The sequence below is a fragment of the Artemia sp. Qi Xiang Cuo genome, chromosome 13, assembly GCF_049724085.1.
Source record: "Artemia sp. Qi Xiang Cuo chromosome 13, ASM4972408v1, whole genome shotgun sequence".
In the NCBI taxonomy this organism is placed as follows: domain Eukaryota; kingdom Metazoa; phylum Arthropoda; class Branchiopoda; order Anostraca; family Artemiidae; genus Artemia; species Artemia sp. Qi Xiang Cuo.
Window position 1 is genome coordinate 12,276,793 of NC_142806.1, and position 19,340 is coordinate 12,296,132.

General features: G+C 38.4%; 1 protein-coding gene across 2 annotated transcripts in view; it reads left to right on the forward strand.

The window, feature by feature from the left end:
* Positions 1-19,340, forward strand: part of ced-6 (PTB domain-containing adapter protein ced-6) — a 123,578-nt gene that overhangs the window by 58,658 nt on the left and 45,580 nt on the right. For both annotated transcript variants that reach the window (XM_089099630.1, XM_089099631.1), the window contains exon 2: positions 13,276-13,366. In XM_089099630.1, the coding sequence (XP_088955756.1) occupies positions 13,312-13,366 (55 nt within the window). In that variant the 5' untranslated portion in view covers positions 13,276-13,311. The remainder of the gene's footprint in view (positions 1-13,275; positions 13,367-19,340) is intronic.

A 19,340-nucleotide genomic window follows, 5' to 3' on the forward strand; every position in this document is an offset into this window, starting at 1 on the left:
TCCCGATCTCAATTGGAATTATGAATCATGTGACCAAAAAACGTAGATTTTGGAGATTTTCTTGTTGCACAACTTGCACCGCTACCACCAACAAGGTTTCGTGTAGGTGAATTTGTGTCCGACCTTGGTCGATGGGGACTAATAAAAGAGCATTGTTTCCGAGGAAATTTTACCAATCTTTTAGAGGAAAACACTATTTTTTATGTCCAAATAGTGTCCAATTAGTGTCCAAAGTGCCCAAATAGTGTCCAAAAGATCTGGACACTATTTTTTGTGTCCAAATCTTTTACAAGATTTTGTTATTGTCTATTTACATGATGAATTTTGTCAGAAATCAGGCGAAATCTTAGGTCTGCACAGGGGCGGATTCAGGATTTTTTTAGGGGGGCGGAAAATAGGTTGATCCGATAAACTTGCATTAGGAGCAAGTTTAATTAACGCGAACTTGCGTTAATTAAGTAAATTACACTACTTTAGTCTACTTTAGGGGGGGTGCCCCCTCGCCCCCTGGATCCACCACTGGGTCTGCATTGTGCTCTTTGTTAAAAAAGCACTTTTCACATATATGGCTAAAATATATCTGTTGATTTTTTTCTTTATTGTACTTTTTTTCGTCTTTTCGCCGAAATTCTGTATTTTCCGTCTTCCCGAAAACTTTCTCCTAATTAAAGCTGGAATACTGCGAGAGAATTGTAACCATTTATCGAGGAAATTGTACCCCTCGATATAGAAATACCTTTCATATATCTGGCTAAAAATATCTCTGTTGTTGTTTTTTTATCAGTTCTTGTTTATTCATTTTGTCCTCGTCGATTTTTTTACCGAAATTCTAATTCGTCTGTCTGCCGGAAAATTTCTCAAAATTTATACCCCTTTCCCCTAAACCTCAAAATTAAACGTGGGAACGTTGAAATACGTGGCTAGGTAATGACAACTAGCTATATACGCAAGAGAAATCCACTTAAGTTGCTTGATTATGAACAGAAATTGATCATAGTCTATTTGGGACCGCCATTCTGATTATTTCCAATTACTCGTCGTTTTCCCCATCGTCGTCACTGATTACGTAAATTTTTTTGTTAATTTAGTTTATCCTAGATAAAATTTATGCTAAAATTTTAAACATCAGCCTAAATTTTGGTGAAAATGAACTTTTCTGTTACTATTTCCGACGAAACGTTAATTATTGTTTAAAAAAGAATAATTATTGGTATGACAAGGAAATGAGGGGAATTGTTCATACTGATCCGAAGTGACCACAGATCTTGCTTAGGACCAAATTACCTTGATGCAATTAATTGGGGGGGGGGGATTAGAAGAGTAAACTAACTACTAACTACTACTAGCATATCACTGCTTCACCAAGCCGCCTGAGTCTAACACAGCTACCCACGCTTCTCCTCCATTCCAATCTATTCAAAGCCTCTCTCTTTAAACCAGCACAGGAAGTCCAAATTCCCCTGAAATGCTTCCTTACGACCTCCGTTCTACCCCATTCGGGAACGACCTGTACTTGGTTTGGCCATAGATGGCTGGCCGAAAAGGATCTTTGGCAATCTGTCATCCTTCATCCGCAAAATGTATCCTAGCTATCTCAACCTATCCTAGCTATCTCAACATTATACAGCAATATTCAAACCAAGGGCGGTGTCCCCTGCTATCACTTTTAGCTCTTGAAAACGGCACTAGAACTTTCAATTCTCGACTGAAGGACTCCCCTCTCAAGTTTTACAACCACCCTTCTACACGAATTGGTGGGAGAGCAAGTAAATGAATCATATATGGGAAACAAATCGCTTTACTTTGTTGACGTGACTGTGCTGCCTCTGACTTCAGGCTGGGGAATATAGCACACATATCAATATAAGTTAGGCAAATATTGTGCATAACAAAATTTCACCGTACATTTGACGGTGTACACTAACAGTAGTAGTAGTAGTAGGTGTACTCCTACTACTGCTAACAACTCACTGCAACACCAAGCCGCCTGCGGCCAACACAGCTACGCACGCTGCTCCTCTATCCTAATCTATTCAAAGCCTATTTCTTTACACTTTCTCAAGGTGTTTCCTGATCACTAGGCATTAATAAATACAAAACAGAGAAATTACCTCACTTGTAATTTCTACTCTCTTTTTGCCTACTATAGTTGATGAAAATAACGCTTATGTGTTTTTATAAGTATAAATGTTCCTAAAAATATACATTCCAGATCTTATATAATAATTAAAAAAACAACTTTTTTTTAACTGAATGTAAGGAGCGACATTAAAACTTAAAACGAACAGAAATTATTACGTATTTGAAAGGGGCTGCCCCCTCTTCAACGCATCGCTCTTTACGAAAAACTTTTTATTGTTTTAAAAAGAAGAGTTGTGAGAAAGAGTCAAACTTTAGCGTAAAGAGTGAGGTGCTGAGGAGGGGACAGCCCCTTTCATATACGAAATAATTTCTGATCGCTTTAAGTTTTAATTTCTGAACGTTTTTTAATTAATGCAGATTTTGAATTTGGCTCACCGTACATGAATAATTAAAACAAAATTTGCGGATCAATTTTACTTTTTTTTTGGCTACATGGCTATCTCAAAATTTTGATCAGACGATTTTGAGAAAGAAGGGACGGGGGAGTAAACACACATCCGTGATCTTGCTTCTGGCAAAAAGTACGAAATTCCACATGTTTGCAGATAGAAGTTGAGTCCTCTTTACAACTTTTAAGGGGTGTTTCCCCTTTTCTCGGAAATAAGACAAATATTCTCAGGCTCGTAACTTTTGATGGGTAAAACTAAACTGGATGAAACTTATATATTTAAAATCAGCATAAAAATCCGATTCTTTCGATGTAGGCTATCTAGGTTTCTGTTTTGGTCTAGGGTTTCGGTTACTATTGAGTCGGATCGCTCCTTCGCCCCCTTCGTGGATATTCTCTTCCCCCATAAAAATTCCTCCATGGAAAGATTCTCCCACGTAACCCCCTCCCCCCGACCACCTACCCTGAAAAATTCCCCCCCCCTGAAAACGTCTGTATACTTCCCAATAACCAATGCTATAGGTAAATAATTGTCAAAGTTCATAACTTGCAGCCCTTCCCCCAGGGACTATGGGGGATTAAGTCGTCCTCAAAGACACAGTTATTAGATTTTTCGACTATTCTGAACAAAATGGCTATCTCAAAATTTCGATCAACTGACTTTGGGAAAAAACTGAGCGTGGGAAGGTGCCTAGCTGCTCTCCATACTTTTTGGTCACTTAAAAAGGGCGCTAAAACTTTTAATTTCCGTTCGAATGAGCCCTCTCGCGACATTCTAGGACCGCTTTGTCGATACGATTACCCCTGGAGAAAAAAACAACGAAAAAAACAAAACAAATAAACACCCATACATGATTTTTTTTGCATAAAAATACAAAATTCCACATTTTTGCAGATAGGAGCTTGAAACCTCTACAGTAGGGTTCTCTGAAGCACTGAATCTGATGGTGTGATCAAACAGTTCGTGGTAACGAACTGTAAGTGAGGAGAAACCCGGCTCCATAGTAACCGAAACTCTAAAAACGGAATTTTGATACCAATAGCTAATTCAAAAGAATTGACTTTTTATGCTGCTTTCAATATATAAGTTTAATTAAGTTTAGTCTTACCCTCAAAGGCTACGAGCCTGAGAAAACTTTCTTAATTTTTGAAAAAAGGCAGAAACACCCCCTAAAACTCAAGTGATCTTAATGAAAAATCACACCATCAGATTTAGAGTATCAGAAAACCCTACTATAGAGGTTTCAAGCACCTATCTGCAAAAATGGCGAATTTTGTATTTTTTGCCAGAAGAAACATCACGGATGCATGTTTATTTGTTTTTTTTTTTCCAGGGGTGATCATATCGACCCAGGGATCCTAGAAAATCAGGAGAGGGCTCATTCGAACGGAATTAAATTTTTTTTGAGTGACCAAATAAATTGGAGGGCAACTAGGCCCCCTGCCCCGTCCCTTTTTTACCCAAAATCATCCCATGAACATTTTATATAGCCATTTTGTTTATCATAGTTAAAAGGCCCAATAACTATGCATTTGGGTATAAAATGCCCCCCCCCCACAGCCCCAGGGGAAAGGTTTTTAAGTTATAAATTTTGTCCTTTATTTATGCATAGTAGTTATTATTGGGATGCATGCATACATTTTCGGGTGGGGGGGGGGGGTCTCATTTTATGCTGGGGGTTTTTCCACGGGGGAATTTTCCATGGGTGGGAAGTTCCCAGGGAGTGAACTTGTCCGGGGAAATTATATACCGCGGGAATTTGCCAGAATTCTTATACAAAATTCTTTTTATATGTCTTGCTTTCTCTTATCCGTCTCAATTTTACGCGCAGAGTGGTTAAGAGTAATTGTCCGGGATAAATTTTCACCGGGATTGAATTGTCTAGAGGATATGTCCGTGGGGAGGGGGTTTCTCCGTGGAGGTTGGACCAGAATTTCTGGCATTATTAAAAAAAGATCAGAAATTAAATTTAAAAACAAGCATTTTCAACTGAACGTAAGGAGCAACATTAAAACTTAAAACGAACAGAAATTATTACAGATATGAAGGGGGTCACCCCTCTTCTCAACACCTCGTTCTTTACTCTAAAGTTTGAATTTTGTCCCAATTCTTTACGAATGACTCATGAAACACCAGGGCCGTTTAATTAGAACAATAAGACTTTTTTTAAAGTACTAAATAACTTTGGTGTGAAGAGCAAGGTGTTGAGGAGGGGGCGACCCCCTTCATATACGTAATACTTTCTGTTCGTTTTAAGTTTCAATGTTGCTCTTCACTTTCAGTTGAAAAAACTTGTTTTTTATTTAATTTTCATTAAGATTCTATGACTTTAGAGGGTGTTTCCCCCGTTTTTTGAAAATAAGGCAAATTTCTCAGGCTCTTAACTTTTGATGGGTATGACAACTTGATGAAACTTATATGTTTAAAATCAGCATGAACATGTGATTCTTTTGATCAAATTTACCACAAACTGCTTGATTAGTGTTGGTGAGATTTTAGCTTCAAAACTACGAATTGATGCTGTAAAGCAGGGAACTTTCCCTGGCGACCCTAGATCAGATCAGTTGGTTCTTGGATGTTCAGAAGATAGTTTGCATTTTTTTTGCTTAAATACAAGTGACAATCTCATTCAGTATATTGCAAGCAGTTAATAGGTTTCAATAAAACGCGGGGATTTTATACGTAGTTTGGAGTATAATTCTATTTTGTCTCATGGCTCGGGTACTGACTACTGAGTTAGAACTTTACAAAAATTTTTTTTGTTTTGTTTTTTTTTTGGGGGGGGGGAGCTTAAGGACCATTAGAATTTTGGGGAAAGGAGGTAAATTTCTTCTATGGTTCTCACAAAATAGTGTGCACAACGATTTATTTTGCCTTTCACTTGACAGGCTTTTAGACTAGTTGATTAATAAATATCAAACTATTTTAAGAACGCAAAACGTAAACATCAGGTCACTTGGGGTTTGCTCAGTGTTTCCACTTATCTTTTCAAAAAATCTGTAAAATCTTGACAATTTTTGGGAGAAAATCGGGAGATGGATCTCAGGATTCGGTAGAATTTTCAGTAAGAATCTTTTTATTTTGTATTAAGTTTTTGGAGGTGTTCAAGCGATTTGCAAATAAAGTGCCACATTCTAAAAGTTCAGAGAGCAGATTTACTTGAGCCAGCTGCAATTCCGGAAAGAAAGTTTGTCGATCAAATTTGTCAAACATGACAAAAGGAAGCAGCTGGAAGCTTTAAATGTATTGAATTTTGAAACTAAGTGCAGTCAGACTTCATTCAGACTCTAAAGCTGTTTAATTAAGACATTTTTCTTCATCGACCCTTACTTTTTCTCGCCCTTTCAGGCTCCACACGACAGCCCGCTCTGTATTTAACGCTCTCGAAAAATTCTTTGGATCCTTATAAAGAAATGGTACTTGTCTAGAATCCGGTAGTCACGCGAGAAGTGAAGTTTCGTTAATGCTAATGAAATAAAACAAAATAGAATGAAAATATAATAGTTCAGAAACAAATTTGGGCTATATATTTGCACATTAGGGGGAGGGGGTAAGGCATGGCACATATTAAATATGTAACCCAACCTAACCTAGGTACCTTTTAGTCCCCCTAAACCCCAAAAAACTAAAGCTTAAATCCTTGTCACGGAGTGAGCAACACCTCACAAGGCAGAGAAAACCTATTTTTCATATAGCATCTCGGTCTTTCTCGATGCGGTCTTTCTCGCATGACTACCGGATTCTAGACAAGTACCAAAGGAACATTCAGAACTGTTGCATTCTGTGCATATAATTATTCGTTAAAGTAAATTACCACTGCCCTTGAAATCTCAGCAGGTTTTTTTCTTTTACATTGATATGTGACAACTCGTGACAAAGATCTATTTACACTGTTAGATGATTATTGCTGAATAACTTTTTTTTTCATTAATAATCAACTAGGAAAACCTTTTCTAAAATCTTATTTTACCTCCATTTTCGTTTAGGATTATTTAAAATAGGAAAAAAAGTTGCGGTCAGTGGTTGCGGTGAAAAATGCTGTGAGGTGTTGTTAAATTCCAAAAATCACATACGATCGGTAGCAAATCTCGTGCATGCGCTAATTGTGAAGTGTGTTGCGCGGGGTGGTGAAAATAATCCTTGCGGGACGGAACAAGCAGGGTTGCCACCGCTGGTGATTTATCACCAGATCTGGTGATTTTTCATCCTCTTGGTGATTTTCTTGAATCTGGTGATTTCTGGTGATTTTCTTTTTAATCTGGTGATTTTAATTTAATTGGTGATTTTTTTTTACAAAATTGGTTGACTTTCCATGCAAGATTGGTTTCGCTGTCTTACTGAGATGAAATAATCAGTGACTTTCATATTTTATGTCTTGTTTTTATTCGTTATTTCTAGAGTGGCGTCATTTTGGGCTTCTGTGTATCCTTTTAGCTTGGCAATCGGCTTCCCAATAGTTACAAATTTTAATTTATAAATACATACACGTGCGTCCCATGTGTGATAAAAACGGATTAAGGCTCAGAAACAAAAAACGAAAATTCTCAGGTAAAGAAAGCATAGTCCCACATGAACATAGATTCAGCAGCCTATTCTAGGCTTTTTTCAAGGGACTTAAGAGTCTCAAGAAACAAGGAGGCTCAGCCTCAAGGGGCTCTCGATGAGGGAGCGAGACAAAAAAAACGTATCATCATTTGTCATATATTTCAGCTTAGACTTGACCCACGACATTTTCCCGGAAGTAAATTAAATATATAAGAAATTGACCCCTTTTGAGTCGTCTTTTTCAGAGCTAAAGTTTACCACTAAGGATACCAATTATGGTAAGGGGATTAAAAACGCTCATAAGCAAATGAAATTCGATTTGAGGACTAAAGAGGATTATTGGGGTTATTCTTTTCAATGGAAACCAAGTAAAAAGAAAAAGAAAAGATTTTGCAAAGCAAAGACAAAGAAAAGTATAACAGTAATTAAATAAATAAAAAGGCTTTTCGTGTCCAGTAACAGGATTTTAGGTAACAACTTCAGTCTTTGCCGGGAATTTCGTGGTTTTAGAAATAATTTCTCTTCCTTCCTGAGCAGTTGACGGCCTTTGAAAAACATAATGTCTTAGCTCAGGGTGCCCGACGCATCTTTTTGGTGTAAAGCATATCATTATTGACCACCGATTTCTGGTGATTTTTTTGGTGATTTTTGTGAAATACTGGTGATTTCTGATGATTTTCTTGGTGGAAATCTAGTATAAACAAAAAATCGCGAAGAAAGGAAACGAGGACAATTAACAGCCAGTGAAAAAATTGAAAAATTATGCAAATATTTCGGTCAAGACCTCCGCTTGACCGTCCTCAGTGCTTAGTTATATAAACTAAGCACTTGACCGTGCTTAGTTATATAAACTAAGCATTGTATAAACTAAAGTATTTCATTATCATTATCTAGCTTCACTTTTCGAGGATGTTCTGTTTAACAGACAAGTACCATTTCTATTAAGAATTTATTTTAATGTCTTGATGACTTAAGTTTATTGAGTCTTTTTCTATTATAGTTTTTCGGTACTTATCTGTTATAGCTACAATACCCAAGTCTTCACCTAAGTAGAACTGGTTTCTCTGACGCTCAATCCTAATGACATATACCAAAATATGATGAAAATATAATACTTTATTACAAAATTATGGAAACAACAGAAGAAACTTCTAGAATGCAGGCCGCCCAGAATGCGTTGATGTCAGGTTAGGCTAGGTCACTATTGTATGTCAATACAGATCGCAAACTAAATGAATTTCATACATGATCAGAAAAACCGGTTCTACTTAGATAAAGAACTTGAGTGTTGTAGTCATAACAGCTAAGCACCTTTTTTCTAATGGAACGGACTACCGGGTTGGGTTAGATATGTTTGTTGTATGGGGTGTTTGACTTGTGCTTAGCATCTCGTGGCTTGTTTTCAAATATACAATTGGAAATCTTAATAATTCATGCGATAGTCCTCCGCTAGTTTTTGGTTTGGGGTTTTCTGAGGGGGACTTGATTTTTTTTTTTTTTTTTACATATTTTTTCTCTTGTGTTGTATCTTGAAGATGTGAATGTATTATGTTGAAAATGTTTTTTTTTTATATATATTTGCTTCATTTTTGTTTCTCCCCTGTTTTTTTCCTGGCCCTATATCCTTAAGGGGGAGTCTATTTTGAAGTGTTTTTTTTGTGAATTTATTTATTGAATAAATAGATTGATTGATTGGACAACCCCTCGTAATGCTTACAACCTGGTGCATACGTAGGTGTTCTGTGGTCGGAGTTGGAGGCTACGCATTTATAAAAGGAACAAAAGATTATGTTCTTTTTCACTGTGTTTCCCTTTTCTTCTGCTCTGTTTCCCCGAAAAAGGGCCCATTTTCCCCGAAAGTCATTTTGGGGCCTCTTCTTTCACCGGTTTGTTGATGTAGCTCCTATTAGAAAATGTATATTCAGTCAGGCGGAGAAGATACGGCAAAATGAGTGACGAAAAATCAACTGCCCCTGTCCTTAGGGGGGAGGGGCCTTCTAGCGCGAGAACTGTGTACCCGGCCTTCAAAGGCTATCTTCGGGAGACGAGTGCTTTCTATACCATCTGAATGGCTAATCTAAATGCTAATGCCATCAAGATGGCCCTTGACGTCTAAATTGCTGAAGTTTTGTGTGTTTGACCTTCGAACTTCGGAGAAGCTTGGTTTGGAGTCTCTATCATGGTAAGTGATACCAGCAATTCGTCGTCTGAGTGGTTTTGTTTCAAAGGCAGCGAGGCGGCACTATGCATCAATTTTAAGAGTCCAAGATTCACAGGCATAAGTGGCAATAGGAATGATGATCAAGTTGAACACTTTGAGCATTTTTGATAGGTTCTTGTTCCCTCTTGATGGGCATCAGAGCTTTAAAACTGAAGTTTGCAAATCCCAGGCGTCTCTTCATGTCTTTGGAGTGGTTGTTTTCAGAGGCAAATAAGCTATCAAGATAGTTAAATTACTCGACCCACTCTATATTATCACCTTCAAGGTTTAGGGTCGGTTGGGCAACCCTCCACCCAAAATATTCACCGCAACGAAAAACGATGATACTGCCTAGGATGACCTACCCCCCCCCCTTTACCTTCCACGAACCCAGCATGTCCCTGGACCGATTTCAGACCATCGAACGAACCTTATTCACCAAGGTGGAATACGACTCACCACCTGGAACGTACTCACACTCAACTTTCCTGGAGCTAAATCAATGCTTGCCTTCGAGTTAAAACGCTTCAATGTAGCTGTGGTTGGTCTTACGGAAACCCGTCTTGTCGGAAGAGAGTCCGAGGATATTGGTGAAGAATATCACCTGATCTGGTCTTGTGACCCAAAAAGCAAGACAAATGGTGTAGGCCTCATGCTGAACGCCAGAGCCAAGAGATGCCTTCTCTCTTATAAACAAATTTCAGATAGAATACTAATGGCTCAGCTCCAGCACAAGCATGGAAAGTGGACAATTATTGTATGCTATGCTCCCACCAATCCGAGTTCTGCAGAAGTGCAGGATCAGCTCTACACAGAGCTCTCAGTTACCCCATCTACGAGTCCCACCCCACGACATCATTACTCTACTGGGAGACCTTAACGCGATGGTAAATGACAGGGAGGGCGTGTGGAGAAGTGTTCTTGGCCCTGTGACTCCGGATCCACTGAATGACAACGGACAAAGACTCCTCCAGCTCTGCAATATACATAATCTTGTCATATCAAACACGCTTTTTCAGAAACGAGATATACACAAATACACTTGGTATAGTAACGACGGCCAGACAAAGAAGATGATCGATTATGTTATGATCTCGGGTCGCTGGCGCTCGTCAATAACAAATTGCTGGACTTGTAGGTCGGCCGAGCTTGGAAACACAGACCATAGGATGGTAGTCGCCATGCTGAGGCTAAGCCTGAGAGCGCAACGACAAGAAAGACGGCCTACCAAGTTCGATCTGAGTAGTCTGGCTACATCTGAGATGCAACAGAAGTATGCTCTCGATATATCAAACCGGTTTAGCTGCCTCCAAGTTCTGGACGACCCTGAAGTAGTATGGAGGTCTTTCAAAGATAATATACTCGATTTTGCTGGCAATAACATTGGCCGTAGCAGACACAAGAATAAACCTGGATATCCCAGGAGACTCTTTCCGTGATAGAGCTGCGCCGGATAGAGCATGCTGGATAACGATGCAGGCCAACTCTCCGCCTGGAGTAGTCACTTCTCATTGCTTTTGAACGCCGAGGCAGTTGCTCATCCCGACCCAGATCTGATTCAAGCAGCCATGGCCACACCCGATGCTACGTCCAACCTCGTTTTGCAACCGTTTACCACCTCTGAGATCCGAAATGCTGTGAAACGATTAAATAATAATCGAGCTCCTGGCGTCTGTGGTATTTTGCAGAACTTCTCAAGTACGGGGGTGCAGCGATGATTCTGTGGCTCCAGCTAATCTCCTCGGCTATATGGACGACGGAAAGTATATCGAACGACTGGTGTGCTGGCATCATGTTGCCGCTCTGGAAACGTAAGGGCAGCCGTCAAATCTGCTCCAACTATCATGGGATTACGCTTTTCTCGGTTGCTGGTAAACTCTTCACCTTGTCACTCCTGGACAGGTGTTCCACATTTTTGTGTAGAAAGAGAACAGTCCAGCAAGCCGGATTCATGCACAGCAGGTCGAAGACGGAGCAAATTTTCACTATGCGCCAGTTGATCGAGAAGACGTGAGAGTTCCACCGAAAAGCGTACATCGCATTCGTGAACTTTAAGGCTGCCTTCGATTCTGTTGATCGCCGTTCATTTTGGCTGATACTTACAAATACGGGTCTACCCAACAATATTGCTCACTTTTTGAAAAGCTATATGATGATGCGGAGAGCTGCGTGCAAGTCAATGGAAGACGCAGTCCTACATTCTCGGTGAAGATTGGTGTCTGGCAAGGTTGCGCCGCCGCTCCTGAGCTCTTCAACTGCGTCATAGACCATGTTATGACCAGCACGAGGAATCACCTTCAGTTCGGTCTTCAGTTCGGAGACCGGCTACTCTCTGATGCTAACTTCACTGACGACATACCGCTATTTTCGAACACCGTCGAAAAGGTCACCGAAGCTCTCCAGGTGCTCTCAGAAGAAGTAGAAAGTTGGATTGAAGATCAACTGGCAGGAAACCAAAGTTATGCTCCTTGAGCCCCCTACGTCCCGTTCTACTGTAAAGGAAGTCAACATTGAAAGCAACCGAGTAGATGTGGTTGAAGACTGCACTTACCTTTAATCTACTCTGTCGAAGGATGGCTTGATCACAAAAGAGCTTACATCTCGAATAGCCAAAGCTTCGGCACTGGTTGGGAGGCTTAGCAGCATCTGGCGAAAGCCAAAAATAAGCCGCTTTACCAAAATGCGCATTTACAATGCTTCAGTCAGCACCGTGCTGCTGTATGGAGTGGAGACGTGGCCAGCTGCAAAATCTATCCTCAGCGCCGTCAATGTCGCAAAGACGAAACATCTCCGAAGAATCGAGGGACTTTACTGGACTGACTTCGTTAGCAGCCAGACCCTCTTGTCACGTACGGCACAAACTCTTTTCTAGACGCAACTCGCCCAGCGTACTGTCGGTGGTACGGTCACCTCCTTCGCATGTCACGCGACGCCTCAGCACGGGTCGCACTCGATTTCGAGCCCACCCTACACGGATGGAAATGACCCAGAGGACACCCACCCCCACTAAGTGGAATGACAAGGCCGATGAATTCCTCGCCCAAGCCCACATCCCGGTGGATGAAGCTGCGAGCCTGGCAAGCAATAGGTCAACCTGGAGGCACCGGTCTCATCCTTCTCTACACCGAACCCTCAGCAGGAGCCTTAAGTCAAGTAAGTAAGTCAAGCTGGAGGCTAGAATTTAGCTTGGAGTTCGGTTTCTGTGAGCAGCGTACAGCTTTCTTCCTCGTGGTGTTGATGGTCATCCCGAAAAGGTTGGTAGACACCTGGACTATGTCGACTTGGGATTGGTAATCACGGAGGGACTCAGTAATTAGGACTATATCGTCGGTGTGAGACTGCGAGGGAACCACAGCTGTCGATAAGTGAAGGATTGCAGCTAAGAAGAGCTACCTGCCATTGCAGTTAGAACTGCCAATTTGATTATTAAATTTTTGAGCTTCAATGCATTTAGTTTCAATGCACTGTTACATTAGTATATAACCCATGCCCCCGAACTCTCCAGATGTAGACCCCTCTTGCCCCCCCCCCAATAAAAATGCTTGAGCTACGCTCCTTATTTTGTCTCTCTTTCAGTCTAAAATGTCTATATTATTTACTGATATTTTCTTATGTATTTTCTTATAAATTTATGCATATTGTTTTTAAAGTTTTAATATTTTTGTATATCTTTTTAATTTGGTCGTATTTTTAGCCCTCATAGGGATGAGGTATTTGCATCGCTAATGTACCCTTATCCTGTCTAAATTAAGAACTGAGCCAAAAATTACCAATAATCGATTTCATAGTGTCAACAAGCTTTATTTTCTTGATAATCCCTACCTTTGTTTCAATCACTATAGTAATACAATTATCAAAACAATACATCCTTGAAATTTATGTTTCGATTCAATAGTTTTATTTTATTTTTGGAAATATTCCCATAAAATGCATACCATAGCTATCACATATCAAAAATCCGCCCAGATTTGTTGATGTGCTGAACACCTCTCTTTTCAGGTTTTAGTCTGATGTTTTCTGCGGAGTTGTGAAAAAATGAAAACAGGAAATTTACTCAAATGGACGAACAATAACCGGAATTCAAAAAATGGTAAGGGTTTCTAAATTTAGAGTCTTTAGATCTAATGCCTTCAATTTCTGAGACGTTCAGAGGGCGAGTCGATTGAATACACATTAATTCTATTTTTTTCAAAAACTTTTAATTTCAAGGTACAACTTTTTATCATAATTAAATAAAAAAAAACAAGTTTTTTTAACTGAAAGTAAGGAGCGACATTAAAACTTAAAACGAACAGAAATTATTCCGTATATGAAAGGGGCTGTCCCCTCCTCAACGCCTCGCTCTTTACGCTAAAGTTTTTATTGTTTAAAAAAAATAGAGTTGTGAGAAAGTCAAACTCTAGCGTAAAGAGCAAGTCGTTGAGGAGGGGACAGCCCCTTTCATATACGGAATAATTTCTGTTCGTTTTAAGTTTTAACGTCTCTCCTTACTTTCAGTTAAAAAAACTTGTTTTTTTTATTTAATTTTTGAACGTTTTTTAATAAATGCAGGTTTTGGTCTTGGCTCACAGTACATGAATAATAAAAACAAAATTTTCATATTAATTTACTTTTATTTGGTTAAATGGGTTTCTCGAAACTTGTTTCATTTTATTTACGAACGTTTTTATTAGTAATAAATATACGTAACTTACGAATTAACTTACGTAAAGAAACTTCTATATTCATATACTTTCAATACATACACTAGGGGGTTTGCTCCCTAGTTAATACTTTTCTCTTCAAGCTAAAGTTTAAATTTTGTTCCCATTCTTCAAAAATGACCCCTTAATAATCAAAGTTTATAAATAGAATAAGCAGCTATTACGACAGTACTAAAAAATCTCTGGCTTAAAGAGTGAGGTGTTGACTAGGGGTGAACCCAATCATATATGTAATATTTTCTGTTCGTTTAAAGTTTTGATGTTGCTGCTGTTGCAGTTGAAAAACTTGTTTTTTTATATTTAATTTCTGATTTTTTTTTAAATAATGCTGGGAAGTCTGGCGTCCCCTTCATAGCAATGTCCCTTCCCCCATGAAAACTTCCTTCATGGAAAGATCCTCCTACATAACCCCCGACCCCAGGCACGTACGCAGGAATTTGTTTCGGGGGGGGGGGCAATTTGTTTCGGGAGGGGCCAAATCCTTCAAACCCATTATTCTGTGAGAAAAATCAGAAAATTATGGGAAAATGAAAAAAATCGTGAGATTTCGGGGGGGGGGGAGGGCGGGAGGGAGCTTGAAACCTCTACAGTAGGGTTCTCTGATACGCGGAATATGATGGTGTGATTTTCATTAAGGTTCTATAAGTTTTAGGGGGTCTTTCCCCCTTTTTTCGAAAATCAGCCAAATTTTCTCAGGCGCGTAACTGATGGGTAGGACTAAACTTGATGAAACTTATATATTTGAAATCAGCATTAAAATCCGATTCTTTTGATGTATCTAGTTGTATAAAAATACCGTTTTCTAGAGTTTCGGTTACCATTGAGCCGGGTCCCAATAACCAATACTATATGTTAACATTGGGTAAAGTTCATAACTTTCAGGCCTCCTCCTGGGGGCTTCGAGGATTAAGTCATCCTAAAAGACATAGTTATAATATTTTCGACCATGCTGAACAAAATGGCTATCTCAAAATTTTGATCGGGTGACTTTGGGGAAAAATGAACGTGGGAGGGGGCTTATTTGCCCTCCATTTTTTTGTTGGTAACTTAAAAAGGGCACTAGAACTTTCAATTTCCGTTCCAATTAGCCCTCTTACGATATTCTAGGATCACTGGGTCGATACGATTACCTCTGGGAAAAAAAAAAACAAATAAACACGCATCCGTCACCTTTCTTCCTGCAAAAAATGGAAAATTCCACATTTTTGTAGAATGGAGCTTGAAACCTCTACAGTAGGGTTGTCTGATACGCTGAATATGATAGTGTGATTTTCATGAAGGTTCTATAATTTTTAGAGTGTGTTCCCCCCTTTTTTCTAAAATCAGCCAAATTTTCTCAGTCATTTAACTTTTGATAAGTAAAATTAAACTTGATGAAACGTATATATTTGAAATCAGAATTAAAATCTGATTCTTTTGATGTATCTATTGGTATCAAAATTCCGTTTTTTAGAGTTTCGGTTACCATTGAGCCGGGTCGCTCCTTACTTACTCTCCTTGTCCTTGTCTCTCCCGTCGCTCCTTGTTATTCATTCACAGATGAATAACATTCATCTGTGAATGATTATATTTGTGTTTTATGATGATCACCGACGTATGTTTATTATATTTGTGCTCTTTTTGTGTTCATGGCCGTATTTTTGGCTTTATACACTTATCTATGTATCTAACAGATAAACAATTTAACGATTGGATATTGAATAGATGTTTGGACGCCAATTACCGGGGTTTCTCTGGGTCTTATCCATGGTTTTATGCTAGTTTGTGAAAAATTACGACATTAAATTTGCTTGAATGTATAGAAAATAACCGGTTTTTAAACTTAGGGCCTTCAGAGACAGGGCCTTGAGTTTCTGAGCCATTCAGAGGCCGAATCGAGTGAGTTCGCTTTAGTTATATATTTTTTTCAAAAATTTTAAATTTCAAGGTACAACTCTTATGGCAGAAAAATTCTTGATAATAAAGATAAATAACACACAAACACTTTAACCATTGGATATTGAATATAATTTTTGGGCCCCAGTTTTGGGGCTTGTGTAGGGGTCATATATGGCTTTTTGCAGGGTTGTGAATATATTAAAATAGTATATTTGCTTAAATAAGGGAATAATTACCGGGAATTCAAAGCACGGTAAGGGTTGTTAAACTAAGAGCCTTTAGATACAGTATCATCGGTTTGTGAGCAATTCAGGGGCCCAATCTATTGAGACATATTTGGTACTTGTCAGCTATCCCGACCACACACTCAAGAAGTAAAGTTAGGTTAATCATAATGAGATATACCAAAAAATGATGAAAATATAATATTTTAGAAAGAAAATTATGGAAACTACAACAGAGAATTATGAGAAGCTGGCCGTCCAGAACGCATTATATTAAATGCCTAACCAACTCTGTATATTAAATATTTAATTAAAATATACCGGCATAGTAGTTTATCTCACTGAGACTAAGCTAGTTATCTCCGAACGCAGAGAGAGAAACCGGTTTTATTAAGATCAAGAACTTGAGTGTGGTCGGAATAACTGAAAAGTACCAAATATTTAACTATTAAAAAAAAATTCAAAGTACAACTCTTGTGTCATAAAAATTAATCAGAATAAAAATGAAAAACAAACAAACGCTTGGACCATTGGATATTGGATAGTTTTTTGGGCACCAATTTTCGGGGTATGTGTGGTGGGTTTTCTGTGGTATTATGCAGGGTTGTGAATAAGTTAAAACTGTATCTTATAATAGGTCCCAACTGTCTTCTTTGGACGTTTTGGGGCCACATCTCCTGCTAGATCGTGCGTAAGGGCTCTATCTGGTGTCGTACGTGATAACTGGGCTATCTTGATGTTGCTGAAGTCCAAGTTCTCCGTCCGTCGTTTTTGTGGTCTCCTTACGGACGAAGGCCATGAACAGATTTACTTAAATGAATGAATAATAGCCGATCTTCAAAACGTGGCTAGGCTTTTTAAATAAGAGCCATTAGATAGGGCACCTTCGATATATGATCTACTCCGAGCCGAATCAATCGATTCCACTTTAATTTTTTTGCTTTCTATCAAAAAGTTTTAATTCCAAAATATGAACTCTAATATCATAAATCTACAATTATTAAAGACAAACAAATAATTTTACCATTGAATACTGAATAGCTTTTTCGGGGTTTATACAGGGTCTATGGTGTTATGGAGATTGTGGCAAATGAAAACACGAAATTTACTTGAACGGATGAACAACAGCTGGAATTTAAAAATCGTAAGGATTTTTAAACTTAGGGCTATGAGATACAGTGCTTTTGGTGTTTGAGCCATTCAGAAGCTGAATCAGCTGAATCCATTCATGATTCATTTTGATACAAACTTTCAATTTCAAGGGAAAAGTCTTACATTATAGCAATCCCACGAAATAAAGATTAATAACAAACTAATAATTTGACATTGAATAGCTTTGTTGGACGCCAATTTTCGGGGCTTATGCAGGGGGTTATCTATAATTTTATGCAGGACTCTGACAAATGAAAGTATAACTTTTACTTGAATGAACGAACAATAGTTGGAATTTGAAAACGGTAGAAATCTGTAATTTTAGGGCTTTTCGGTACGATATTTCCAACACGTGAGCAGTTTCAGAAGGCAAATCGATTTGATCCACTTCAATAATTATTGCCAAAGCTTTTAATTTGAAGATACAGCTCTTGTCCTAAACCTACTATTCCATAAAATTAGGATTAGTGACAAAGAAAGTGAAACACACTCCGCTCCCCCCCCCCCCCAAAGAAAATAACGCTCGCATTTTACCTTATTTTTTACATAATTTGCAAATACAGCATGCAGGCATACACTCAGGGGCGGAATTCTTGGGAATCAAAAGACCTCTACAACTTTGTGTATGCGTCTGTAAGCTATTCAAGAATTACATGTATTTTATGCTTCTTTCCAAGTCTCCTATTCCCCCCCCCCCCAGGATTTCCCAAAAATTGTGTAAATGGGAGATACGAGCAAAATTTCTCACCGCGTTATTTGTATCGCAGACTCCCCCAGAAAATTGAACACAATGGATTTGCAGTGGTGCTTTTTTACTTAACCCCCCCCCTGATATAAAACTCCTCTTGTTCTTTGCTTAAGTTGGCTATGCGCACTCATTCCGTGATGCTATTTTCATCATGTGAAAGTAATTTTTAAGTTGGCTGATTGACCAAACTGTGAATTGCATAACTTCTCAGTGTGATTATAAACCAGATTTTCTTGACAAGGAAAATTCATTTATTCATCATTGGAGTCATCGTTCTATTTTCAAAACTTATGGAAGAACAAGAAGCACGAGCTAAGTACAACAAGTTACCTCTGTCTCTGAAATTTGCCAAGGCATTCCTGTGAGTAGACTAAGAAGTTCCATTTCTATGGCCCCTACGTACCAAACAGGTTTTTCTGGTAGGTAAACATTTCTACAGGGCATTACACTCTTTCAAAGAGGAACGAGTATAACTTGATTGGTGATGGGGATTTGAATAAAAGGAATAGTTTTCTTTACAATTCATATTAGTAAGAGAATTTAATTCAAATAGAATAGTTTATTTGAGAGGATATTAGTGGAGAGAAAAAAAAATGAGTGGTGCATTTACATTATTGGAGATTAATGATGGAACTGACAGCAGCAGCAGCAATGATATCCGAGTACCCAATGTGGCTGTGGAAATAACTGCTGGTTGTAGACTATGTCTTGAATGGGACATTATGTATACGAGATACGTGATATCATTAAGCAAATTTAAGCAGGAGGAGCAACTATGTTTTGCTGGAAAAGTGAATATTCTCCATATAAATAAACTTCGGTCAGCATTAGATGTCCTATCGAAATATATTGATGAGAACAAAATACATCAGTGAATATCATTATTATTGTGATTATGTTCAATAAAATTGTTTCTAAATCAATAGTTTTTTTTTCTTTCTATAGTAGACAAGCGTATATTTTCTAGAGTAGAAAAAAGAAATTCTGATTAGTCTGAAGTTGGTTGTGAGAGAGTTAGGACTCTAAAAAATGGATAGATTCGAGAAAGATCGAATCATGAGGAATCTAGTTCTTATGGAAAAACGTTTGATTCTAGATGATGATTTTCTAGAGTTGTCTATTCAAAGGAAGATATTTTCTCGGGGAATGCTTGTCGATATAATGAAAACTGATTCTCCATCATTAAAATATTGCATGAAGCTTCTATGTCGTGATCCAGATGCATTTACCAGATATATTGATATATTGGTCACGAAATGGCAAAATGATATTGTTGATGTGTTTATAAACATTGTTTTAGTAATTTAGTACCTTTTTCATGAAAAAGATGGTGCTCAAGGATGATGTACTCCTCTCTCT